This window comes from Erythrolamprus reginae, chromosome 3 (assembly GCF_031021105.1).
Source record: "Erythrolamprus reginae isolate rEryReg1 chromosome 3, rEryReg1.hap1, whole genome shotgun sequence".
NCBI classification, from domain to species: domain Eukaryota; kingdom Metazoa; phylum Chordata; class Lepidosauria; order Squamata; family Dipsadidae; genus Erythrolamprus; species Erythrolamprus reginae.
The window spans coordinates 102,834,334-102,861,627 of NC_091952.1; the positions used below are offsets into that span (position 1 = coordinate 102,834,334).

Consider the following 27,294-nt stretch of genomic DNA (forward strand, 5'->3'; position numbering starts at 1 on the left):
ATTGCAGATAATGTTTCTGCGCTAAATAAACAAAATTTGGATTTTTCCTACTCCAGTCTTGCAATATTTTCCTATTTTATTTTTTAAAGTCATTAGTGCTGTCTTCGAAATAAGATGACTTATGACAAGGATCATAGTGTAATCCAGAGAGGTTTCTTCAGATTTTCCTAGCAGAGTTCATCAATTTAAGAAATTCTGTTTATAGCCAGCATGCTTATATATAGTGGTTACCAACATAAGCACTATTTGAGTATCGGTAGGTTACTGTTTTGATCAGCCATCCATTTCAGCGCTAGGTAAATATATTTTATTGTTACGGAAATGAAAATTCTATCTTCCATTCCCATAAGGGCGTTAAAATTTCTGGTAAAAATCCTCTTTAAGTTTTTTTAAGCTTTCTTGAAGTAATGTATCCACTTTTATCTTTCCCTACAAACTTCAGTTTGGGATTTTTAAGCCAGGTTTTCCAGGTTTTTTTCCCTTTTAAAAAATTTAATTATGACAGGAGGACACACATAGCAGTAGAACTTTACTTTGTTCTGTTTTCCCATAACACTGGAAAAAGAAACTTTTTACTACGGATCTGATTTTATACAATTAACCAAGGAAGGTAACTGAATTCCAGAAAGATGTATAGGGTTTGAAGAGTACACTTTTATATTAAAAGCACTGATAAAGACTGTCAGAATATTTGACCCTGAATTACATCTAACATCAAGAACCATATTTCAGTCATGGAATTACAAGCTTCAGAAGCAAATCTGTGTATGTTGAAGAGGTGGTCAAAATTAAGACTCCATTTTGAATTTTATCCAAATTGTTTAGAAATTACAGTATGTGAGTAATGGGTATTTTACAAGCAATAAAAATATTACCATTCTGACTTCTGATACTTTTAACTAAAGAAAGCAATTGGTGGCAGGGTCTATATTCTTAAATATAATCCGTAGGTCAGGCTTGCCAACTTCCTTCCGCTTATCCCTCCAAATCATATTTGAAAGCTACTAATGAGTTGAGACTCAAAACAGATGAAAACACTATTGGTAGGTTCTAGCAGTGCTTACACACATGCTTAAAGTCTTTCAATTCCACATTATCTTAAAAATATACACCTGAACAAAGAATTACAAGTCAGGAAAAACTGTTTGACTAAGTTTAAATGCAAGCATTACATGAAAAAGGTTTCCTGCTGAGCTGGGAAATTAACTGTACATTTGTGATTCCTCCTCACTTTTTTTCCTGAAAAATTTGAAATGATAAAATAGTTGAACAGTCACAAAAATGGAAATATAGGGCTCAGTAGGTGCTCTTAACGTAAATCTTCAATAAAAGATAGCAGGTCCCAGAAAGACCCTTTCAAATGTTCTCTTCCACAAAGTCACCTTCAGTTCCTGCTTGGACATCCTCAATCCCCTGCAAAGAGCCATCTGCTTGTCCTCCTGTATATGTAGGAAGGCTGTACTTTACAAGGATGGATTTAAACTGCATCAAGGGGGCATTGGTGCGGACACCCATAGGGTCAAAATGAGTTCGGCTTACACGATATCCGGCTTCAAACAGAGACTGCAAGAACTTATTTAACCTAGGGGAAAAGTATAGGTATGAGGTAAGTGCTTTTCGCGCTTGATCTTCTTATTTCCCACAATTCCAACCCTGACAGCAGAGAATATGACTGGCTCCAAGATACCAGGGAGACAGGTTAGAACCTGCGTGTCAGGCCAGCCTTTGAATCCACATATTAACCTTAACATATATTCCTTAACATTTACACCACTGAAATGTTTTAAAATTGCACTTACTTTGGCATGTTCATTCCTTTAATGCTGTGCCTATGGACATTATAATAAAAAGCAGGATGCTCAGCATTACTTTCTAACTTCTGCCGCTTTGCTCCATTTTGGTTGATGTCAACACTTTTCCTTTTCTCTGCAACAGAGGTCAAGCATCAGAACTTTTTAATATCTTGATATTTGCTTAGCAAGGGAAATGGTGTATGAAATATGGAATGTGCAAAACATTTAACTGCCTGCTTCAGCCAGTAATTATTGCTCCATTTATATGCTGGAGCATATGTTGGTCCAGACATAGATTTTCTGGCAGAATTGTTCTGGATGGGAGTGAGTACATAGCTCAGAAAAGACAATTAGGAAAATGGAGCTGGGGGATGAATGAGCTGGAGAGGTATGCAGCAGCATTGCATGATCTGTCTGGATTGATCAAATGAGCTGAAATATCATAAAAAGTTTGTTCCGTACAGAGGTGGTTTCATGGATACCTTGTGCAAACCAAAATTAAAGATGCTATTCCAATGTTACTGTTCAGTGAAAGTTTTTGTTGTTTCACTGACTTTCTAAACTAAAATATCCTGGATCAGGGATGGCGAACCTTTTTTTCCTTAGATACCAAAAGAGCGTGCACTCTCGCTATTGCGCATGCGTGAGTGCCCATATCCATAATTCAATGCCTGAGAAGGGCAAAAGCATTTTTCCCTTGCCCCCTGGAGGCCGGACATGGCCTGTTTCCCAACTTCTGGTGGGCCCAGTAGGCTCGTGTTTCACCCTCCCCAGGCTCCAAAGGCTTCCTTGGAGCTGGGGGAAGGTAAAAACCTGCTCCCCCCCCCCCCGGAGGCCTCTGAGCCAAAAATTAGCTGTCTGACACACAGATACATGTTGGAGCTGAACTAGGACAACAGCTCGTGTGCCAGCAGAAATGATTCTGCATGCCACCTGTGGCACCCGTGCCATAGGTTTGCCATCATTGTTCTAGATAAACATTCCTGTTTTCAGATATTATTTTAGATTGATAACTACCTACCATGCACCATGCAGTAATCAGCTGCAGCATCTGATGTTTTAATAAATACACCACATTCTTCTAAAATATAAGAAAAACCATTATAAATTGGTCATTATAAGAAACAAATATATATTTGATAAGATGAAAAGGTTAAATTTCGTTAGAAAAATGCACTAAATAACTGAAATAGTACCCTTATAGGTAATGGATTTTCTTAGAACTAACAAATCTCACTAATTTAAATAGCATATATTTGTTGGCTGGTATTGAATGTATTTTCACATAATTATTGCATTTTCATTTGGATACAATATGCAGTAAATTAGACTTCACTAATGCTATATGTATCACTTTTCTGATAAGGCCACATAGCTATTTAAAATTGTTCTTTTTAAACGAAACTGCAGATGAAAGTAAACAGAATCTCTCTAATGTTAAAGAAACAATGAGGGAAATCCATTTTTACATTCTGGAACTATATAATAAAAAGTAAGTCATCTGACTTCTGAAGGGCAAGTTATTCTCTGCTGTATGCCAAGACCTATTACTGTTAAGATCATTAAAAGCTGCTATTTTAAAGAGGTGCATGGAAGTGCTATTTCTCATACAATTCAAAGCTTTTAAAAAATCAAATCCCTAACCTACACATCTTACTACTCAAGAAAGTATCTGAGAAAATATGTACAAACCCCTCACATCATGAACAGGGGCATGGGACACAACAGGGCATTGCATGCCAAAACAATCAGACACCGTTTTTCCCTTGTGCCATTACTCTGCTGAAGTACTGTCTTGTCTTCTGTATATTTACCCAGGCAGTATGGCTATATTTCTTCTTTTCTGCTACCTTCTATTATTGGTATCATTAATATGGTTATTATTTTGCACGTACACTGAAAGCTTATGTCTAATCACACTTGTCTAAATAAATTTTTATTATTTCTAGTCCTACTCAATAACATATCACTTCATGGATGTTTTACTTGTAAATATTAACACCACAAATTTACTTCTTCACAGAAGTCAACAACAACCAGAACACATAGCTTGATTTATTGCCCCTTGTTGGCTTTATGTATTACCTTTGACTTCTTTAAAAATACTTAAACTTTTTTTAAACCATCATCATCATGCCTTCTCACCTTTACTATGACTGCTAGGAGCATGAATTGAAAACTGTTTCAGTGTTGTGCATTCTGCCTCACAGATCAGTGTTTTTATAAGTGCCTGGATGTCTTCTAGGCCATACTGAACTGCTTCAAACAGCATTCTTCTAAGAAATCCTGTACTGAAGAGGGATCCAGACCTACAATACAACAAAACTATAAAATGTAATGGAGAATTTATTTTAAAATTTATTTATTTTATTTTTTTTAATTTATGTATTTATGTATTTATTTTAGAAAAAAATGTCATGGGGCGATATTGCTAGTGTTTATTTTCTAGATTTTAAAGGGGTTTAAAGAATCTGAAATATATTTGGATTAATTAGTAGGGGTAAAAAAAAATCTTGACCTGTTTCCCAAACAACAAAATTTTATTGCTCCCAACAAAAATAAGAACTGGATTTAAAGTGTACTCTGCCTATTTCTCCTAGTAAATCTTTAAAAAGAAGAATAGAACCTATTAATTAGGAAAACTATATTCTAGTTATCAATATTCAAAATATATATTTGCATTAATTTTTTTACAAAAATCTAAACTGTAACCAGAAATTTATAATGATCAAGCAATTGTTTTTATTTATTTCCTCTTATAACTGCACAGAACTTTTTCAAACAGCACAAATCTCTTCTGCAGTGCAATGGGTAAGTCTTCAGAGAGGGGCGGCATACAAATCTAATAAATTATTATTAATTAATTATTTTAGGTAAAAATAAATAGCCTGATTTCAGATTGATTCTGATATAGCAGTAAATTAGAATGTAATAATAACAGACAGCCAAGAGAAATTTTCTTTACATTCATTAAACCTCAGTGTTAATGCCTTATTGGGCTATAAGAAAGCCACAGAGGAGAAAACAAAGAGGCACATGGGTGAAAATCTGGATTAACAATAGAAAAGAAACCAGGAACATTCAAATGCATATAGGTAGTCCTCGGCTTACAACTACAATTGATCCTAGAGTTTATGCCGCTAAGTAAGAAATTTGTTAAATGAGTTTTTCCCCATTTTATGAACCTCCTTGCTACATATGTCAACAGAATCACTGCGTTTATGAAATAACATGGCTGTTAAGTGAATATGATTTCACCATTGACTTTGCTTGTCATAAGTTCACAAAAGGTAAATCACATGAACTGGGGATACTGCCACCATCAAAAATGAACCAGCTGTCAAGCATCTAAATGTAAATCATATGATCATAGAAATGCTGCAACGGTCGAAAGGGAAAAATGGTCATAAGTCACTTCAGTGCCATTGTAACTTTGAATAGTCACTAAATGAACTGTTGTACATCAAGGACCACTTGTAACTGAAAACAGATACATATATTTAGAATGCACTGTAGTGTTCAGTTAAAGCCAATGAAAAAAATACTCCCCTGGAGGACCATTTTTGCAACTGGAAAATGTAAATGTTTAATGGCACAATGAAAAATACAATATCCAGCAAAGAAAAGCTGAGTAAAAATGATTTCAATTTTTTTTCATGGCCTAGATTAAAAGACCTTGCATCTATCTAATTAAGAGACATTAACTACATTTTTTTCCAAGTAAGTAAAAAAGGGATTGCACTTTAGATGCTAGATATGTATTATACATCCTTCTCTAATTTTCATTCTTACTCTGAAGTGAGAAGACCCTCAAAAAGAATACTTACCACAAAGGTCCCAGTTCAACTGCTGTCTTCCCAGTCATTTGGTTATAGCAATCACATGGAAGCTGCCAGTAAGGATTGTCTGTGAAAAAGAAACAGTAAAACATATTTTTTCTAGACCAATATCTGAATGATATATAATTTATGAATGTTATGGAAATTGAAATGCTAATAAATTAAAAGCGATTATAATTACAAAAGTAATTTGTTCTGGCTGTTTAACTAAACACTATAATTTCAGAAATGGGTGAATTAATCCCTGTAGGCATGCATAAAACATGTGCTTATATTACATCTTACTTCCTGATTACACTTCCTAAACTTTGATGGAGAGCTGAAATTCAAGTGAAATAATAGCATTAACATCTGAACGAGATTAAAATTTGAATCAAAAGCTTAGGTTTTGATGTTGATCCGATCATTGTAACTTGATTTAACCTGCCTAATGGTACTTTGAGATAATAATTTATTTTAGTAAATTTAAGGCAGATGCTTTTCCCTACGAAGCGCTCCATGGAACAGGCTAATTCCTGGGGAATCATTATTCAATTCTACATGTCCACTTAGTATGTTCTATAATATTACATAAGTCCCAGTAGTTGTGTACATGATTACAGCCTTCCTGTGCAATAAATACTCATTTCACATGAAAACACTTTCAATATTGTTTGCAATTATTAGCTCATTAATTTTATTCTTTATGCTGTTGCTATTTCTCATTGTTAAGAGATTTCTGTTGCAAAAAAGAATAATGATACAAATAAAATTTATGCAGGGTTATCATTCTAGATTGTAAATCAGCACTGTTCTGAAATAATCTGATGCACAGAAGTTAATTTGAGAATAGATTACTATTGAACAAATAAATGACACAAAAGTCAGGTGCTGTGATTTTTTTCATTATCTGAACCACCCTGAAAACTGGCTGAAATTACAAAATGGGATTACCTTCTATCATGTTGCCCTCTCTTTTGAATATCCTCTCTTCACACCATTGACAGTGAATTAGGTATCGAATTTTCTTGACAGTATCATCTGCAGAAGAGGGCCCTCTCAACACTCTCACTTGTACTAGTACAAAGTGTTCAAGAGCCACAGCAAACAAAACTTCAATGCCTTTGTTGCATCTAGCAGCAGCTCTATAGAAAGAGAGACTATTAAGAATAGAATCAGCAAAGGCTTACTCTTCTCAAATCCCTACTCCTAACTTCATGTAGCTTATCTTCAATGATTTCTGAATGTGTATTGAAGACAAATATAGCAAACTTAATCCACTGATTTCCTCAGTAATGTATTTATAGACTGCCCAACTCCTAGTTAGTTTGAGAAAGGGGAGAAGTTATCTTTTAAAAACCATGTAAACCAAGAAAAGAAAAACAGAACAAAGATGGCAAAGATAGTTACCCAGGTAAAACCAAAGAAAAAGAAGAAAACGTCAATCACACCTGGCAAAGAGCTGGGCAAATAGTCAGAGCTTCTACCAGTAGAATGAAATGTCAGACCTTTTGAGTCTTCAGGCCTGCCACAAATTCTACTGTGAGAAAATGGGAGGGGATATTGTATAGAGTGAAGATGATGTGTAGTCAAAATAACATTCTTCCTAGAAAGTCAGGGCCATTGTGCCCTGCAGCTGTGCTGATAAGAATGAGAGGTACCTTCTGTTCTGGAGGGTATCTGATTGGTTCATGTGATGACATGTGGTTGAAGGGCAAAGACCTGAACTTTCTTTTACGTGAGGGAAAACTGGAAGCTCTCAGATTTGGGTATTCCCATATGTGACAATATGACATCTCTAATAAAATTTAGCTTTAGGGGTGTTACTTAGAACCCCTAAAGAGATTGACTGATTGAATCTCAGGGAGATTTTCTTTTAAAAAAATTCCTAATTCCAGCAAATTAGTTCTTGCATGAATTGAGGCTTAATAAAGATGAACTCAAAATAAAAATGTAATTCAAATTGGTGTTTTAAAATGTGTCTATTCACATTGTACAACTGACTTGTGTACATAAATGAAAAGAGAGATGTCTTTCTAGAGGGTAGTCACCCAACTGGAGAAGAGTTCCTTCCGTATTATGATGTTTTTTACGCCAATAGTTGGATGCTATTCCAGAATAATTTTTTGGCATTTCAAGGATCTATACATGATGGGGTTGCTGTTGAGGCTTCCTAAATCAATTTGATTAAGAAACCATTTTCATAATCTCCTTAATCCTGGAATATCTGATTTCTTCTCCCTTTATTGAAATGGCTCTTTAATAATTATCTGGATGTGTTTTCTTGAAAGAAATCTATTTCAGTAAAGTCCCAAACTTTTGCAGTTATTCCTTAGACCTGCAAACCATCAGCCCTATAATACCAGAAATTCCGTTTCTGCCTATTTTTGGTCACATTCAGAGAGCGTAAAAGGGATGTAGAGGCTCAAAACTACAACATTCAGCTTTGTGGATCAAACCTTTTGTACATAGGCTCTGAAGAAACTTTCTGTTTACACATTCATAATTCTTGATCAAATTGCTGAAAGTTACTGAGAAACAGGATGTAAAAATCAATTTTGCTTAGTCCCTTGTATAAGGAACAAGGTAAAAACTGCAGCTACCTAATATTAGAATTTGAAAAAACTATTCAGGAAATGCAACTGCACCTTGCCACAGCAGCAAGTACCATCCTAGCAGCCAACTCCTTATAGTATTCCGTCCTGATAATGTTGCAACCATAATGACGTTGGGCCACATGCTGCGCCTTTGAATAGAGAGAACTTATATCTGTTGATGTCACTGAAACAATTCCAAGATTTCTTATATTTCTGAAAGCTGCATCTAAGTAGTTTACTGATGATCCAAATGGGTCCAGGTGGCTATATGATAATGAGACAGAACAGAGCACAGTAAAAATTATACAAATAAGAAAATGTATGTATAACCTGTATCTTGCTTACTAAAATGCCATACACTTTAACAGGAATTCCTTTCAAAGAAGTACTGTCTGCCTAAGGTTGTAATTTTATATTGTGTGGTTTTTAAAAAAAATCTAGTGCCTATTGATATCTAAAGTAAAACAACATATAAGCTGATTGTCAGTTATATAGAGTTTTCTAAACCTTAGGGTTTAAAAGACATTGTGGGCAGAAGAAACCAAAGGGCAATAATGATTCTTAATTAGATATATTTTAAGCAATCTTAATTTTCCAAATCAAAGATTATCAAACATAAGACCCTATCTTATTTTCTTTTGTCCCCCAAAATAAGTGTTTGGCCTTATTTTGGGGGTGTCTTTTTTAGGTGCAGGAGGTGAGTACAATCACCTCATGGCTAATTGGCCCCTTAACCTCTGCGCGTGGATCAGCTGATATAACGAGAGCTGAAAGTTCTGTCTCTTTGGTAGCCTGGGGATATTTCCAGCGCAATCTTGCTAGCCCCAGCCCTGCCACAGCACTAGGCAACCTTGTAGTTGAGGGTCCCTCTGTGCCACAGCTCATCTTGTGGCTGTGGAGCAAATGGCAACCACAGTTTGTGCTCCGTGGGTGTTGCTTAGGTTCCTGCTCAGGCAGAAAGCCATGCGGCCCGTTGGAATTGCCCCCCCTTTTACCTAGCTGCTGCTGCTTGAGAAAAGGACAGGCAATTGTGGGAAGTGCGTGCTTACAATAGAAGCAAAGCGCAGCCTGTCCCTTTCAAGTGATCAAATATCTGTGTGTGAGAGAGTAAGAATAAGAGAGAGAAACAGACAGACAGAAACAAACGATGGAGGGGAATGACAAGAATTGCAGGCAACACTGCTTGTAAGTCTCTCTGCTGTTTCTCTTTCTCTCTATCACACATACACACACAAACACTTGAAGAAAATGGTGGAGGGCAGGCAACCAGCAAGGAAACTGAACATCCCCAAACTCCAGCTCGGCACCTGCTCAGGGTGGCATCCTGAGGCCCAGCCATTGCATAGCAATGTGAGAAATTGGCTCCCTTGCAGCACCTCCTTTCTGGGCTTCACCTGCCTCAGAAGCCAGGGATCCTGCAGGCATCACAGCCACATAAATGCTGCCCAAATCCCTGCAACTCAAGCAAGCTACCCACCTGCCTGCCCATCACACCTAGGCTTGCCAGGCACAGCCCACCCCAAATCAAGTGACAGGGAGGCTTTGGGATGGCACCCTCTTAGCCCTAATCTAGCCACAGCAATCATTGGGGAGCCCAAACATGAGGTGAGTGAATTTGGCATTTTACCTTCCTGCCTTTTGTGAATGTTTGGCTGCACTCAAGGAAAGCAGCAGAAATATTTCTTTCCTTTCACTCCAAGAGGCTGCACTGGCGCAGTGAGTCTCATGAAAACTCATTTCTGGTGGAGTTTGTGGAAGAGAAAATTTTATTGCGTGCAATGCTCAGCCAAAAGTTTGCAAAAGGCAGGAAGGTAAAATGCCAAACACAAATTCACCTCGTGTATGGGCTGTGAGCACTGTGGTTGGGTTAGGATGAACCCTTCACTAGGTCTTATTTTGGGGGGAGGACTTGGTCTTAGTTTTAGGTCAGGTGATATTTTCAGGAAAACACGGTATAATTCCTTCAGCAAACACTGATGTCCTTCTCCAACCAACCAGTTTGTGGCCTAGTTCACAGAATATTAAACCATAATAGAATATCCTGTAAATCCTGTATTTTAGTTGACTTAAAGAGGTAACCCTTGAACCTGCATATCAATCTCCTTTTTGAGTTCTACATATTATTCCCAATCTAGATATTGGAAAGCACAACTGGGGAAAGTGCGATTGAAATAAGACAAGACACTTACATGAAATCAAATGCTCTCAAATGCATGATGACATTGGCATCCATTTTTGTCACTTCAATGGTACGCATGTTTTCTTCCCCTTCTTCCATTGCTTCATCACAGTCATCTTCCTCAAAATTCATTACTTTCATCTTATTTAAATGACAATTTTCTCGTATCATGGTCACTGACTTTTCATTGTAATCATTAATTGTGACTTTTACTGAATTTCCGAGATGCTTTGCCCACTGTAATCCCATTATACCTGGAAGTCAGATTATACATAATGAACTCAATAAAAGGTAGGCCTATAAACTTGGGACCTCACTATGTGGAATACAATATTAGGTTTCAATTATTTAAGAAATGTACATATACAGGTAGTCTTTGTTTAACTACCATAATTAGGATCAAAATCCGGTTATTAAGCAAAATGGTCAATAAGTGAAACCACAATCTGTACTTATGATCTGACTTCTACAGACCTGAGAATGTCGTAAGTGATTGGATTGGTAGAATTTTTTTAAATCATTCTCATTACTGAATCACTGCCACATAAGGCAGTCACTAAATAGTACATTTAATAAAAGCCATGAAATCAATACAACTTTTCTCCAATTCCATTACAAAAATAAATGTGCTCGTAAAATTTAATGGCACCTTTTTAAAAAAAGGTGTCTTCCTAAGCATTTTTATTCAGAAATAAATTCTATTACTAAGACTTATTCTCTCAGATTGCCCCTAGATATACAAATTATCTTTACAAATTATAAATCAAAATGTATAACCTCCCGTCTTGATTATTGCAAAGCACTCTACATGGGGCTACCCTTGAAGAGTGTTCGAAGATTCCAAATTGTCCAGAATGCAGCCGCATGAGTTGTTATGGGTGTACCTCGGTACATCCATATAACATCTATACTCTGCGAGCTGCACTGGTTTCCTATCAGTCTCCGGGCACAATTCAAGGTGTTGGTTATCACCTATAAAGCCCTATATAGCTTAGGACCAGACTATCTACGCCGGGACCGTCTCCTGCCACATACTTCCCATAGGCCAATTAGAGCATACGGAGTCGGCCTCCTCCAGGTACCGTCAACTAAGCAATGCAGGTTGGCGGGACCACAATGGAGGGCCTTCTCTATTACTGTCCCGGCTCTATGGAATCAACACCCCACCCCCCCCGGCATCTGCATCGCCCTCAACCTGCTGGTTTTTTGTAAGGCCACAAAGACCAAGCTATGCCAGCAGGCCTGGGGGTCCTGATATTAACAACATCCCTGGCCACATATATGAGTGTGTTGGATTGGTGTGTATGCATGTTGTTCTGTCCATTTTGTACTAGTTTTATTAGGATTTTAGAGATTAGATAATATTTTTGACTTCTGTTGTTTTGTAATTCTTTTATTATTGTAAGCCGCCCTGAATACTTTGGGATTGGGTGGCATAGAAGTCTAAACAAACAAACAAACAAACAGCTACCTACCAGTGGCTCCAAATGCATCCAGACATTCCAAAGGTTTCCGTTCCTCAGTCAGAACAGTTAAAGCACAGACTATAAGTTGTCTAAAAGAAAAAGAAGAAAGTATACTGAAAATACATGAAAACCATGTATTTATTATTCTTATATCTTGTTTAAAGGACAATGGCTGAAAAAATAAGCTATGGAACATATATAACATAATGCAATTGTAATTATTTTTATTGTTTTGGCCAATCTAAAGTACTGAGATTTTTGGTAGACCTTCAATTAATACTAGGCAAAGAACAGTCCACTTCATCTACAATGCATACATAGCGCAATTAATATGATCAAAATTCAGGTGCTTGGCAACCAGTATCTATTTATGATGGTTGCAGCATCCTGGTATCATGGGATTGCCATTTGCAGAACTTTCCCAGCTGGCTTCTGAGAAGCAAAGTCAATGGGGGAAGCCCAGTTCTATAATATGATTTATTTAATGGACAAAAAAGGTCATAAAGTTGGGTGCAACTTAGTTAACAACTGCCTTGCTTAGTGGTGGAAATTCTGATCCCAATTATGATTGTAAGTTGAGGACTAATTGTAGTCCTGGTTTAATGATGAGATGCTATAATTTTTGTTCAAACCTCACTTGAATTCTTGGTTGACTGACTTTCTCATAATATATTAAGTTCTCTTTAGCCCTTTATAACCCACAATATAGCAAAAATGTGTACAATTATTGGCCTGTTAAAATTCACAATATTTATTTATAATTCTTCCCCAAACAATATTATCATTTCTCACCTGTTAAGTTTCATTTTGGGATTAAAATAGGAATCAGTTTTCTGAGGTGTTGAGTAGTTAGGAAGGACTTGTACATCTGTGTCTGTTTCCTTCAGTACTTCATATTTAGGAGCAAGGGCTAAGGGTTATTTTCAAATGAAAGAGTGTTACAGCCCATTTCAGATGATCATTCAAAGTTCCACAAATCACAGATGAGAATCTATCCTATTCTCCTAACTTGCTAAATGATACTAACCAGAGTTTTCACATTTGGACCGTATAAAAGATAGAAAGTGAGTTCCAAAATATGCACATAAATGAAGAAATGGTTCTAGGAACAACTTATCTGGTTAAGATTATTGTTCCTGACTCCTTTAACCTTGATAAATAAAGACATGAGTGAATGAAAGGTCCCTACTGATAATACCTGCATGGTGCATAAAGTTTAAAACTTATGATTAGATTCAACTGAAATATGTGGAACATTAAAAAGAGACATTGAAGAAGTAAAACAGAATTCTGATAATACTTAAAATTATTTTATAGTGAAATGTCACCACTATGCCATTATTTTAAAGAGAATTTAAGCTGTGCTTGGATTCAGTCACAATCCTTAAAAGAGATCCTTATTAGAAAAAAAAGATTTAATCATGTAAAAAAATATGAGTTTTTATAGAAAGCCTAGAGCAGAAGAGAAAAAACCTTTTGGTCAGGGATTATTTCTAAAGGCATCTCCTACAATTGTTTTACATTAACTATGTCAGCTAGAACTGATAGTTGTAGTTAAGAACACATGAAATCCACCAGATATATGAACTATTTTGTTTGTTTTCAAATATCAATTCTTAGCAGCTTTAGCTATGGTGGCATTGTAATTCAGAAACTTTTGGGAGCCACACGTTCACTACTTATGTCTTAGATGCATTTCATAATCAACATTTTAAAATTGTACAATTAAAAAAGAACAATGACTACTTAAGGACATATGCTTTTCTAGAGGAAGGAAACAAACTACAAAATATGGTCCTTGGATACGTTTTTTTCCTCGACAACTAAATCCAAAGATACAATAAATACTTCTATATATAACATTGTTAATAACTCAGCTTACCCTCTTTAAATAAATAAGGTCAAATAAAGATACATAAAAATTGTACCTAGAAATTACAGAAACCTTGTCCTTTTAAGATGTTCTGAGTTCCTAGACAGAAATATAAAATCATAAAGTTTCACTATTCTAAATTTATAATTTACACAGTCTATGACACTGAATGCTCAAAATAACGAGAGCTTTATAAAGAAAAAACAGATATATTAATTACTTACTTGAAGTAAACCTTGATTCAGTTTCCCCTTTATTTACATGTCGTTTAATATGTCCTACCATGTCACTTCTTCGGCTGATAGTTGCTGAACAGACAATACAGTGATAATGCGATCCCATTTTTATGGATATCTATAACACACATCAAATACAAATTTAAAGTTCAATAAATATTTTTATTAAAGTTATACTGTGCCTGTGTCTTGTATTTAAAAACAGCTACAGATAAATTATATTTTAACCCTTAATTTACCAAGTACTTAACACTGAGATTTTAATTTATTAACCTCAAAAAACATACTAAAGTTTAGATCAGCATTTTTAAAATCCAAAGTGATATATGAAATATCACTGAATATACTTCCTCTTTTTTATGTTACTATTACCTATAACCATACCTAGTATGCATGAAGGGATAAAAAACTGAGATTAAAAGTTTATATTGTAAAGTGGACATTTTTTATAGTGAACATTGGACAGAATATATATATATATATATACTAGAGAACTCAAGTTCAAAATTGAGATGAATGTAATTTACAAGTAACTAAAATGGAACTGATCATAGCAATAATTCACATAGCTGAATAGCTGTTACCTGGTCTCCTACAACATTTGGTTTCACAGGCCGACATGGCAAGTCACAGATGCACATTCTGAAGCCTGAAATTCAAAAATGACATTGGACAATTCTAAATGATTACTCAGTTTTCAACACTGAATTCATTCATGTTCTGAAGTTCTATCTTCTCAAACTTTTTTTTAGTAAAATCTAACCACCATCTAATGATGTAAATATAATAATACCGTGTTTCCCCAAAAATAAGACAGGGGCTTATATTTTTGACAAACACCCCTCTCACCCCTGCCCCTGGCCTTATTATCCTCCTCTTCTTCGTGAGCAGAAATGCATTTTAAATTGCCATAGGCAGAGCCCAGAGGAGCCGAGCTAGCCCCATGGGATGTATGCACCCCCGGCTCGCGCTTGCTCTAGCCCTGGCTCAAGCGGCTGTGACCCACTCTTTCTACAGCAGGTGAGCTAGTAAGGGAGAGTGGCGACAGGCACAGCCGAAGGGGCTTGTTCTTGTGGCTGGGAGTTGCTCTTTCTGTAGCGGGTGAGGGAGGGCGGTGGGGGTAACAGCCAAAGGGGCTTGCAGCCGTAAACTGCTCTTTCTGTGGCAGGGAAGCAAGCGAGCTAGTATGGGCAGGAGGCCGAAGGGGCAGCAGCAGAACCAAAGGGGCAGTGGAAGGCGAGCAAGGGAGGTGGCGTTGACGGGAGGCAGAGCTAAAGAGGCTTGCTCTCTCTCCTGGCTGGGAACTGGTCTTTCTGCAGCGGGCACTCTTTTGTCTGAGAGCGAGAGAGAAAGTGAGAAGTGGCTATGTGCACCCACTGCCGGACTGGCTTGGCTGTTCTGGGCTGCCTCCAGCAGCGTTTTGAAATTCGCCCCTGCTGGCGGCGACACAGGATTTGATGCTTGCCTCCTCTTCCTCATGTGTTTCAAATTGCTGTAGCCAAAGCCCAGAGGAACTGAGGTAGTCCCAGTGTGCGCACACCCGCAGCTCTCTCCCTCTCTCTCCCCTGGCCAAAAGAGAGGCTGCCGCAAAAAGAGCAGCTCCCGGCATGCCGCCCCCTTCCCAGAAAGTAGTTGGGGGGCTTATTTTTTGGGTGGGTGGGTTTATTTCAACGCATGCCTTGAAAAGTCTTGTAGGGCTTATTATCGGGACATGCCTTATTATATGGGTATGAGATAGGGGGAAAGGAGGGTGATAGCTTCAAATAATATCCAAGGTTTGTGCATCCATATTTTTAAGCAAGTGCTTAATTATATAAAGCTGATGAGTGAAGTAAGACCTTTAAATGCTATATTTTTCTCATAAATAACATCAATGCAATTAAAGACTTCACCAATATCTCTTTTAGTCAATCAAGTGGTCTATAGAAAAAAAAACCTTTCCAGCTATAAGAAGTTGGAAATGATGCAAAGTTCTGTGCGGAAGAGCCCATGACTTTTTTTAAGACAACATAGTTGATCGGGAAGGAGGAAAAAAGAAGACAGCTCAAGCAGGGTTTTCTTTTTATCTCATTCTAGTAAGACAAATGTAGAAAACTCAGATTAATAGATTAACAATAAAAATAAATTAGTAATGGAAGCCAGCAGTATTAATTTAAAAAATCAAAACATTAAAGATGTCCTTATGTATAAGGACAAACTACAATTCTGATTCGAATTCAGGTGTCATTTAGATATTGCTACAATATTCAATAAACATTCTAACATTTTAACTCACACGTTGTTTAAGGAATTTCATTCTGGATTTGAAGAAAAATAAGGTGTATATGGACATGTGAAACCAGCATAAGATATACAACTAAACAATTTTTATCATTTGTTGCTCGGATACTCAGATGTACATTTCATATTCCCATTTTTGTGGCATAGATGGGGGCTGAATTCATTTTAGTAGTCATTTAGAAAAAATCAAGAAGAAAAACAAAGTGAGAAAAAGCAAAATACCAGATAAGCTATGCAATGGTTTTACTGGCCACAGCTGCCACCTAGTCATCAAACAGGAGCTGTAAATCCAGACAGACCTTTGAATGAAGAAGTGTCACCCTTATCCAAGAGCAAAAATTGGGTATTTTGGCCCTGAAACCTAGTTCTTCAGTTTGGCTGAAGTTTCTTTTTCTTTGTTCCATTGTGGGTTTATTATCTCTATCATCTTTGCTCTTTTTTGTTATGTGTTGTTTCAAATGTATTTGACAATTTGTAAACCACTGAGAGTCACTGTGAGCCAGTGGGCATATCAATTTATTAAATAATAACTTCTATACCCCATAAAACTCTTTCAATCACAGCTCTTTTTCACAGTCATTCCTTTAAAAGGCTATTTAATCTCTTTGCAAGTATTGCATTAAAAGCTTGCAGTTCATTCAACAGAGAAGTGTATACAACTCTAGGTGAGATGAATAGTTTCCCTCTTTTGTAAATCAAGGAAATAAAAGAAGGGGGAATACTTCACATTGCTAAATATTCCATTCTTTACCTGAATTAATGATTAAATCTATTTTTCCTGGCAGGTCTTATAATATATATCCTAGAAAAATAAATTGTCCTGAATTTTGTTGAATTTTATCTCTTCCAGTATTGAAGTACACTTTACATATACAGAAGTAATAATTTTGGGTTGTGGATTATATTTATTTTTAAAAGATGTATGGTCATCCATCTTTTTGGCACATAACCCTGAGAAGCTAACAACAATAAATACCCATACACAAAACAATACAAGAAAAATCAGGCAACATCAACTATTCTCAAAACCCATCTTCCACATTCATTTATCTATATTATCGTCTGGTCTCCAATCTTATCGTCCCAAACCTTGGGGCAAAAGCCAACTCTTTTCTTCTCTTGAACTCTGATTATTACAAATTAAAAAATGCTCCTATAATCATGATGTTTAGTTACAACATTAATTACAGAGAAAAAACTAACTGCATTAGCATTAATAATGGTGTTTTAGCTACATTTACCTTCAAATTCAACAGATACTTTCCAATGAAGATTCTGAAGATGGCGACGGAGCTTGTGACTATTGCAAGCTTTGAACCTCTCTCCAGGACATAATGGGCAGGACCTCCTGTCAGCTGATATTTTAAATTAAATGAAAATAAGGAAAAAAATATGCAATAACCCAATCTCTCTGTATTGAAGTTTTTTTTGTAAATATAGAGAAGTAGTATTTCATCCCAACTCAACAATTTGCAATAAAATCATCAATAGCTGAAGTATCTAAGAAACGTATCTGTTTTAAAAGCCATGATTTAAGGCTTAGTTGAACTAATGTTGAAATATCTACATTCCAAAACAGAAATGGAAATCTTTGCATTTTTTGTCGAACAATTAAAATAGTAATCCAAGGTTACTAGAAAAGAGTAGCAAATCATTGCCTCCTGAACATACATTCCTTTCTTTGTTTCTTTCCATGCTTTCCATCCATTAGAGATGACTTTGCTTCCAGGCCTCTCTGAAATTAGTTCTATGCATCTTCCTACTTGGACCTGACAACAAGGATAGAACTGCAAGTATCGCCCTAAATAAGTAAAATGATAATTCTGGGGTTTTCTTGTTAAAAATCCTTTATTTACTACTACGTTTCTTCTTATATTTTTTTGAACCCTGAAATAAGCCCTTGGCCTTATTGCCATGCACTCAAAAGTCCGATTGGGCTTATTATCAGGGGATGTCTTATTTAGGGGAAACAGGTACTTTTGGTAATTCTTTACACATATTCTTAGACTCATAACCATCACTAATGCATGATTCCTTATTTGGGTCCTATTTTAATATCAGTAACATAGTTTTGTCTGATTTTTTTCATAGCTACCAAGCAAAGTACTTGTCCAAGAACTGAATACCACAAGCATTGCACTGCATTCCCATCATTTGTTGTTTCTTCTGGAAATATTTTAAATACCTGTCAGTTGCTGGTTTTCACGCTTGGAATCAGAGGAAATTAGGCAGCCTTCCTGCAGATTAGCCAGTTTTTCTAAATCATCAAGGGTCCGCTGAATTGAAATATGTTTTTCTAAGGCAAACAATTCAAATTACTTTTCAGCAAAGTCTGTGCTTGTATAAATGCATTATACATAATCAAATATTATTTAACTTCAATCTTTCAAAAGTTTTAAAAAAGTTTGAAGTCTTTGTGCACTATGTTTCTCAAGCAATCTTCTGTTTTTATAATGGCCCATGCTTATCTAATCATCTTGCCTATTATATCATAGCTATGTAATAGGAGTGTTGTATTCTTTCCCCAAACAAATCCAAAAGACTAAATAATTAAAAATGTCATAATAAATTTTCACAACAGCTCATACATTGACAACATATTTACATAATACATAGGCTTGTAACTGGAATATCTGTGGATCTCATCAGCTACATTTTGGGATTATGTGACCAACAGTGCATTGGTTTGCAAGTTTGAATGGGTCACTCAATGAGTGATTGTTAAATCAGGACTACTTGCAGTATCAAAAATGTTTATGCTATTTGTAAATTCATACATGCCCATAGGTTGGACTGAAAGCAAAGAATTTCTTCCATGTAATTAAAGTAAATCTTAAACTCTGATTTCTAGCTATAAAAAAGTTAACTACCATATTTTTCAGAATATAAAACACACCTTTCCCACTCCCCCCCCCCCCCCCCAAAATTGGGTGAAAATTTAGGTGTGTCTTATGGACCAAATATGGGCATTTTTTTTGGCCTCCCAAATCCTCCTCACATCATGTTTTCACCTCACCAGTCCCCAGAAGCATTCTGCAGTGCTCTACATGGCCTGTTTTTGCCAAAAATGGGCACTTTTTTGGGCTCCCAAGCCCTCCACATGCCACATTTTCACCCTCCCCAGCCCCCCCAAACATTCTGCAGGCGAAAAACGGAAGGGTGGGGGTTGCTGGTGAAAACGGGCAAAAAGCAGAGCAGTGCAGAGTGCTGCTTCTGGGGGCCTGAGAGGGTGAAAATGTGACACGTGGAGGCCAAAACTTTTCCCCCCTTGTTTTCGACAGGAGGCACAATCTGAGCAGCAGCAGCCAACAGAAGACAGGTGGGCTGCCAGAGAGCTGAGAGGCCTGGCGGCGGCAAGATCTGCAGCAGTAACAGGAGTCCTGTGAGCCGCCAAACAGCTGAGGGGCCCTGCGGCGGTGGCGGCTGGATTCACATGGGCCGCCACACAGTTGAGAGCCCCGGTGGCAGCGAAATCAGCATCGTCGTCAGTAAGGCTCAGCTTCAAGTGGAGCATACCAACACTCCGAGAATTAAAGAGGAAGGATTGGGAAGCTGGGGCGGAAGTGGAGGTTTTATTAGATCGCTTCTTTAAATAAATTTTAAAAATAAAAAAAATACCACGGGTTTTCAAAAATTATTTATTTATTTTTTGAAAACTCGTGGTATAGGCTTTCTGTGAAAGTCGGACCCGCGAAAGTCAAGGGACCACTGTACTTCCAAAGTGATAAGCACTGATCATTTATGAATACGTACTGCGAGAAATAAATATGAACATACTGTACCAAAAATTCACATCTTTCCCTGAAGGTGTAATATATTTCAAAATAACAAATTAGAGCAGTGTTTTTCAACCAGTGTGCCGTGGCACACTAGTGTGCCGCGAGACATGGTCAGGTGTGCCGCGAAGCTCAGAGAGAAAGAAAGCAAGAGAGAGAGAGAAAGCAAGAGAGAGAAAGCAAGCAAGAGAAAAAGAGTGAGAGAGAGAAAAAGAACAAGAGAAAGAAAGAGAGAGAAAGAGAGAGAGAGAAAGAGAGACAAAGAAAGCAAGAGAGGGAGGGAAGGAGAGAGAAAGACATAGAGGGAGTGAGGGAGGGAAAGAGAAAGAGAACAAGAAAGAGGAAGGAAGAGAAAGAAAGAGGGATGGAGAGAGAGAGAAAGAAAGAGGAAGGAAGGGAGAGAAAGAGGGAGGGAGAAAGAAATAGAGCGAAGGGGAGGAAGAGAGAGAGAGAGAATTTTTTTGTCCAAACTTTTTTTTAGGGTCCCCCCCCCTGCTCAATGTGCCCCAGGGTTTCGTAAATGTAAAAAATGTGCCGCGGCTCAAAAAAGGTTGAAAATCACTGAATTAGAGGATGTAGCTCATCTTAATACTCTTTAACTCTATGTCTTTACCAATTTTAAAAAGATAGAGGGACAGAATATTTCATGACCTATAAATCACTATAAATAAAGCAAAGGTATCCATATTATCCTAGCAAACCTTGTGGAGTTTTAGATGATGCATCTAGTAGATTACTGTTAAGATCTTCAATAGAATTTTGCTCTGTTTTTTTTATTTTGGCATTTCTATCTTCATTAATGATTTCTGTATCTTGCCCAGGGCTATCAGGTTCTTTGGGGACATCCATCCCATCTACAGAAATTAAGAAAAAAACAAGATTATAAGGCAAAACAATACACATTAATTAACTACAATATTTTCGATGTAAATCTATTATAGTATTCTAATTAGTATATTTTTAATGCAAAAAGTATGATAAATTAGGCTCATTACAATAAGAGGATTCCGATATGTCACCATAAATGCTGTAAGTCCCACATAATTTAGTTGCTTTTTTCCAAAAAATAATTGAGCTTGTATCTAATAATTTGAAAAGAAAAGTAGCATTTACCAAATGCCATATTTATTAAAATAACACCCGTGCAATATTGAACAACAAAGGGAACAGGATTAAGCAATTAATTTTCCCAAGGAATTTTGTGCAGGACTCCCCTTTGAAAGGCCGATTGTCAGTAAAATCTGCCCTCCTCGCCAGTCTTGGAATCCTGTGCAGAGAATTGGGCTGAGTAGGCCTCTGTGGGTAACACTGAGCTTGTCCGTCTTGGTCCAGCGAGAGAGGTGCAGACTGGGGACTCGACGGCCACGGAAAATAGGGTTTGGGGGTACAAAGGAGGAAGAGGCAATCTCCCACACCCTCCCACTGCAGGGGAGCACGACCACTTGCAAAGAGGCCCTGACATGCCAGTGACAGGGGAGGTGCTCCTGAGGTTGTAGATCTGAGCTAAGTTGTCCCATGGCAGGCAGGAGCAGCTCAGGAGCGCTGCTCACAGCAGTGCAGCAGGGAGGTGAACATCCTCTGTAAGTGCAGCAGGTAGGTAGAGCTGCAGCAGGTAGGTAAGAGTTGGGGGCAGTGTTCCCTCTAATTTTTTTGGGGGGTGGGCGGAAAAGTATAGTGTCTGAGTGGCAGTCCCTTTGGGACTGGGCGGCAGAGAAATAATAAATAAATAAACAAACAAACAAATAAAAAACCCACCCTGTTTTGCCTCAGAGAATTTCAAAATAAAATACTGTACTGTGTGTCTATAACAGTGAGCTCATAATAGGGCAACTCTATCAATATCAAAATGCCACTTAAATAGATGAGCTAGTTTCAAACTAGATTTTGATTTTCTTTCTCTCTTCCTTACTCCCATTCTTTTTCTTTCTCTTTTCCTTCCTCTCTTTTTTCTATCTGTTTCTCTCTCTTCCTCTCTCTCTCCTTCCCTCTCACTGTTTCCCTCTCGGCTTCTGGGCAGGTTTGGAAAACTCTGAGTTGATGATGATTTTTAAGTGAGCGATTGCTCACTGCTCAGCTTAGAGGGAACTATGGTTGGGGGAGCCAATTCCGATGTGCCACACAGCCTTCTGCCACACTGTACTATCAACCTGAGCAAGACCAGAGCTCTAGGCCTGACGGAGGGCAAACTATGGTCACTGCTTGCTCCAGAGCCACAAGGTGGGCTGTGGAATATACTGTATAGGCCTTTGGCTGAGAAGTTGTCTTGCACCACAGGCAGAGCTAGGGCTGGCAAAAGTGTGCAGGAAACACTTTCAGGTGCCTGTAGAGACAGAACGAGAGGCAGCTCATGGCCCTCACAGGCTCAGCTGATCCACAGGGCTGCGTTTAAGGAGCCAAGCCTTCATGAGGTGACTGGGGAAGGGACGGGCTGCCTCCTGTGCTAGGCATGCCCACCCCCTTCACTAGGATTTATCTTATCTCTCTGCCTTCGTCTCTCTTGGGGAGCAGCAAAGCGTCTATTCGAGGACAGCGGCGGGTCTTGGGCATGGACGTGACATTCCTGGCACTGCTGCTCCTGGAAGAGAAGCTGCCGGAACCACCACAGCAGTTGCCACCGCCTTCCCTTCCAGGAGCAGCAGTGCCGGAAACGTCATGTCCATGCCCAGGCCCCCACCACTGTCCTCAAAGAGAAGCCACCGCCGCCCGGACCAGCAAACTCAGTGCCTGCCTCGTCATAGCCAAAGCGACGCTTTGCTGCTCCCCTGGCGAGGAGATGAAGGCAGAGAGGCAAGAGGTAAAGTGGGGGGGGGGGGGGGGAGTGAGGGACAATGGGTGTAACATTTCAAATAACAACCAAAAATTTATGTTTGGTATCCAAATTTTTGTTTGGTATCCGGTGCAAAGTTTTAACAAATTTTTTGGTTGTTATCCGAAATGTTCGCTATCCAAGGCATTCGTTAACAGAGGTTCCACTGTAAATCTAAAGGATAAAAGAATTTAAAGAATATTACTATATATGTCCAGGAAAAAAAAGCAAAGCAAAGCAATTCTTTAGAAAAGTTTTTGCTTGGATAAGGAATTCTTCCATTTCCTTGGGCTTTGATTAAAGTTGGAATTTAGCTTGAGAAGAGTGATTTTGTGATTTCTCCCTTCTGACTACAGTGTATGTAATGTGGAATCCTTGATGCTATACGAGCTTGTTTTGCTTGTGGACATTTCAACAAGTGATTCAGACAAACTTTAACTTCAGAAATATGGCGAAAGGAGAAGGAACAGGTAAGGCTTAATTAATAAAGCTTTGTTTCCATGGATCCAGATTTAGCTTCCATGTGCTGCATATCCCTGGAGTCAATTGGCAAGTGACTGAAAAAACAGCTGACATTGAATAAGGAGATTTCAATCTAGCACTGCTTGAACAATGAAGTTACTAAACTTCCCAAATGAATTACAATACTAATACATGATGTTTGCTTGGGAGCAAGATCTGTTTAAACAAAAGAATCTTGAGTACCACAACTTCCCAGAAAGAAAGCATCAGACTAAAACAATGATGTCCCCAGACTTGATGGCTGCAGTTGTGGAACAGAAATGCAGGCAGTTAATGTTCCATGGGCTTCTCCTAAAGGCCTTCACTAACCAGGCCAGATGTCCCTTGGATATGATAAATAGCATTTGGTACTATGGGGATATTCTCTCTCTCTCCCTCTTTTTTACAGAGAATCATGCAAGAAGGAATACACAATACAATTCTACTAATGAATTGCAATTTACCTATTCTATCATCTACTGCAGTGGTTCTCAAACTGTGGACCACAAACCCCTAGGGGTCCACAGAGGCTTAAAGAAATATGATTTAAATATTGAATTAAGCGGTGGGGGTGCCTGTGGCCACAAAAGGTGTTTAAAGGGGATCCGTGATGAAGAAAAAGGTTGAGAACCATTGCTTTACTGAAACGGGGAAGAGAGATAAATCTGGGAATTGGAATCTCCTGACCACACTTTCTTCCAACCTAAAGAGAAACAATTCCTCTGCCAGAAACATGGGGAAGCCATCTCTTTCCTCTGTTTTCCCCCTGGAAAGGGACATCCTGTACACACTAAAACAGTGTTTCCCAACCTTGGCAACTTGAAGATATTTGGACTTCAACTCCCAGAATTCCCCAGCCAGCGGAGGAACAATTGGTTTAGGGTCCGTAGCATTTCTCTCTTTCCTCCCCCCCCCTCTCACGTAAAGAAGGCTAACGGTCGCATCCCTGCAACCAGGAGAAGAAAGGCCAACGGCAACAGCAGCAGCAACAGAAACCAGTTTCTCTCCCTCATTCTCCTCATGGCAAAACCCCCTCAGCCTGCAAAAAGCTGTTGCCGTCCCTTCCCTTTCTTACTCACTTAGCTCTTCTGCGGCCTCCTTGTCGTCTCCATCCTCCCTGCTTTCCCTAAGTCTCTCTTCGTTGGGGGGCGACGGCGGGAGTTGTAACAACGGCAGCGGGGCGTCCTCGGTCGCCATTTTTCCCCTCCCCCCGCCGAGAGAAGCTGAAGAGGTGAGGATTGCTTTGCCTTCCTTCTCCTCCTCCTCAGTCCGCTCTCCCTCGCTTCCCAACCCGCCGCTGTACTTCGGGACGGCAAATGCGAGGAGGCTACGCCTCCGCGATATTTTGAATCCACCCACCCCCGCTACAGCACCCAAAATTCAACGCGGCGCGTGAACTACAATTCCCAAAATGCCGCCGCCCTGAAAGGCAACTAGGCCGCCTTTTGTTTTTTTGCCGGCAGTTGGTAAACTACAATACCCGGCCTGCAACTCGACGGCTTGTGTGTGTGTGTGTGTGTGTGTGTTTTAATGCTCTTTTAATGAGAACCCACAAATTGACCGGTTACAGTAGAACGTAAAAGAGGAGCCGATTGGCTGCCGTAGGGGCCTCTTTTGTTTTATGGTTTTTTTTCGCAGCAGGAGGGCGGAGGAGCTGTGGGTGGCTGAGACGTCAGAGGAAAACAAGCCTCGACGAATGGCCGATACTTTTTGACCCGGAGGTGCCTTTTAAGTTACCGAGAAAGCGCCGTACAAACCTGAGGGGGGAGAAACCTTTTTTTAAGGCACTCAAAATGACCCCTCTGGAAAGGTGGTGGAGCTGCTGGGAATCTTGATTCGGGTGTGCGTATGTAAGTTCGTCTCCCACTTCCTCAAAAGCTACAAGGCAAGGTTAGTTTCGGTTAGGTTTGACACGAGTCTTGGTTGAATCCAAGCTTTACGGTTTCTTTAATAACGAATTCCAGTCAAAGCGGTTGAATAACGGAATGGTGCTCATTGACTTACACCTTCTTGTACAATAACCATACTTATTGTATGGCTGAGGGGACAAGCACAGGAGAAAAGTATTTTAAAATGGATACAGTGGAACTTCGAACTGAAAACCAGACCTCCCCTGTGCTGTTATCATCGTTTTGGCTAAGTGGTACTTAGTTACGGTAGTCTTTTATTGATACCACCTTCTAGTACTTCTTTATCCATTTTAATAAAGATTGAGGATGGTTGCTCTTTTACTTTTTTTAAAATTTGAAAAAGTTTTTTATTTTTGTTAACTCCATATTCACGTATATATTATTGCGTATACCAGTGTTTCTCAACCTTGGCAACTTGAAGATATTTGGACTTCAACTCCCAGAATTCCCCAGCCAGCGAATGTCGGCGTATACCATACAAACATTTCCATAACATATATTATTATGTCTTTCTAGTCAGTCTCTATTCAATTCAACATCTTTATCAGATTGATGAAATTATCAGTCTATATTCATATTTCTCTTTCTCACTCTCCTCTTAATCTCTCCATCTCTTCCACTTACCTTCTGTACCCTCTCTCCTTCCTTCCTTTCTTCCTTCCTCTCTCCACCTCACCTTAACTTCTCTCTACCTATTATATTATTATTATTATTATTATTATTATTATTATTATTATTATTATTATTATTATTAGATTTGTATGCCGCCCTTCTCCGAAGACTTGGGGCAGCTCACAACAATTAAAACAGTACAAATCCAATAATTAAAAACAGTTTAAAACCCCTTAATCTAAAAAACAAACATACGTCTCATACAAACCATACATAAAACGGAAACAGCCCAGAGGAATCAATTTCCCCATGCCTGACGACAGAGGTGGGTTTTAAGGAGTTTATGAAAGGCAAGGAGGGTGGGGGCAATCCTAATCTCCAGGGGGAGTTGATTCCAGAGGGTCGGGGCCGCCACAGAGAAGGCTCTTCCCCTGGGTCCCGCCAAACAATATTGTTTCGTCGACGGGACCCGGAGAAGGCCAACTCTGTGGGACCTAACCGGTTGCTGGGATTCAGGTAGTGCAGTTTCCTCGGACAAAGAAGGTGTGAGAGACTTGGAAGAGGGGAGCTTGGCACACAGTCCAGGAAGCCAATCTCCATTGTCTTCGGTTGATTCGAATGAGGAAGTTTTAAATCCACGCATGTGCAGAATTATGCATTGAAGAGACCAATTGAAGAAATATTACAGGAGATAAGAGAGACCACCTGTGTTTGGGTGGGGCTCCAGTAATTAGAGCTGCTGATATAAATAGCAGCATGCTAGCTTGGCCTTTGTGGAAGATTATCTGATCATTGTTTCTTCAGAATCCTGCATTGCTGTTTCCAGACTTTGTTGATTTTTCACCACTTTGAAACCAAAGCAGAGCAAAGTGTGTGTGTTTCAGTTCCTGGAAGAAGGAGGGCTGTGATGTTCCTTCACAGCTGCTAGCTAAGTACTTAAGGACTGATTAAGGGGATTGTACAGACTACCAGGTTGTTTTGGGACAAATGCTCTTTGCAATACAAAAAGGGTGCTTTGTTTCTTTTGAATTTTTGTGATAAAGAACATTGTTTTTGAACTTTCAAGTGTGTGTGTGTGTGTCTGAAATTTGTACCCTTGAATTTTCGGGAGACTCATACCATAAAGCCTGGCAGAACAATATGTTTTTCCCTTTTTAAAGTATTCATTGCCATTATCTTTGCTCTTTTACTTTTTTTAAAAAGAGGAAACATCCACAGTCATGATAAAAAAGCATTAATGTCCACTATTTTCCCCTCCTAGTATAACTTTAACACCACACATAGAAATATACAGTAGAAAATTTACAGGTCATGACTAAAACAGTTGAAAAAAAGTACACCATGGTTTCCTTTTAAATTGCAATGTGGTAATGTTTTCATTATTAGCCTTTTAATAAAGGTGATGTTAGCATTTCATGCACCACTCATGCTTCCTTTTGAAGTTCAG

General features: G+C 38.5%; 2 protein-coding genes across 3 annotated transcripts in view; one reads left to right on the top strand and one right to left on the bottom strand.

The window, feature by feature from the left end:
- Positions 1 to 516: 516 nt before the first annotated feature.
- On the bottom strand, positions 517 to 25,439 carry TRMT1L (tRNA methyltransferase 1 like). The gene is made up of 16 exons (XM_070746318.1): positions 24,405 to 25,439; positions 20,720 to 20,872; positions 18,428 to 18,538; positions 17,484 to 17,597; positions 14,547 to 14,611; positions 13,951 to 14,080; positions 12,646 to 12,763; positions 11,863 to 11,942; positions 10,398 to 10,641; positions 8,260 to 8,472; positions 6,566 to 6,756; positions 5,621 to 5,699; positions 3,939 to 4,102; positions 2,815 to 2,874; positions 1,800 to 1,926; positions 517 to 1,582 (listed from the first exon to the last, which is right to left on the bottom strand). The coding sequence occupies exons 1-16, from the start codon at positions 24,520 to 24,522 to the stop codon at positions 1,357 to 1,359; spliced, it is 2,193 nt and encodes a 730-aa protein (XP_070602419.1). The 5' UTR covers positions 24,523 to 25,439; the 3' UTR covers positions 517 to 1,356.
- SWT1 (SWT1 RNA endoribonuclease homolog) overlaps positions 24,858 to 27,294 on the top strand; it is a 64,772-nt gene continuing 62,335 nt past the window's right edge. The window contains exon 1 of one of the 2 annotated variants that reach the window (XM_070746316.1): positions 24,858 to 25,215. The gene's annotated coding sequence lies outside the window, so the exon portion shown is untranslated. The remainder of the gene's footprint in view (positions 25,216 to 27,294) is intronic. The other variant, XM_070746317.1, reaches the window with a different exon arrangement.

Bases quoted from the DNA above. Each gene is read 5' to 3' on its own strand.
- TRMT1L (XM_070746318.1), bottom strand. From the start codon at position 24,522: ATGGCGACCGAGGACGCCCCGCTGCCGTTGTTACAACTCCCGCCGTCG. The intron at 12,764-13,950 runs GTAAGTAATTAA...AATAACCCTTAG, and splicing joins TGAATCAAGGTTTACTTCAA to CCCTTGCTCCTAAATATGAA. The intron at 4,103-5,620 runs GTAAGTATTCTT...GTTGTATTGTAG, and splicing joins GTTGAACTGGGACCTTTGTG to GTCTGGATCCCTCTTCAGTA.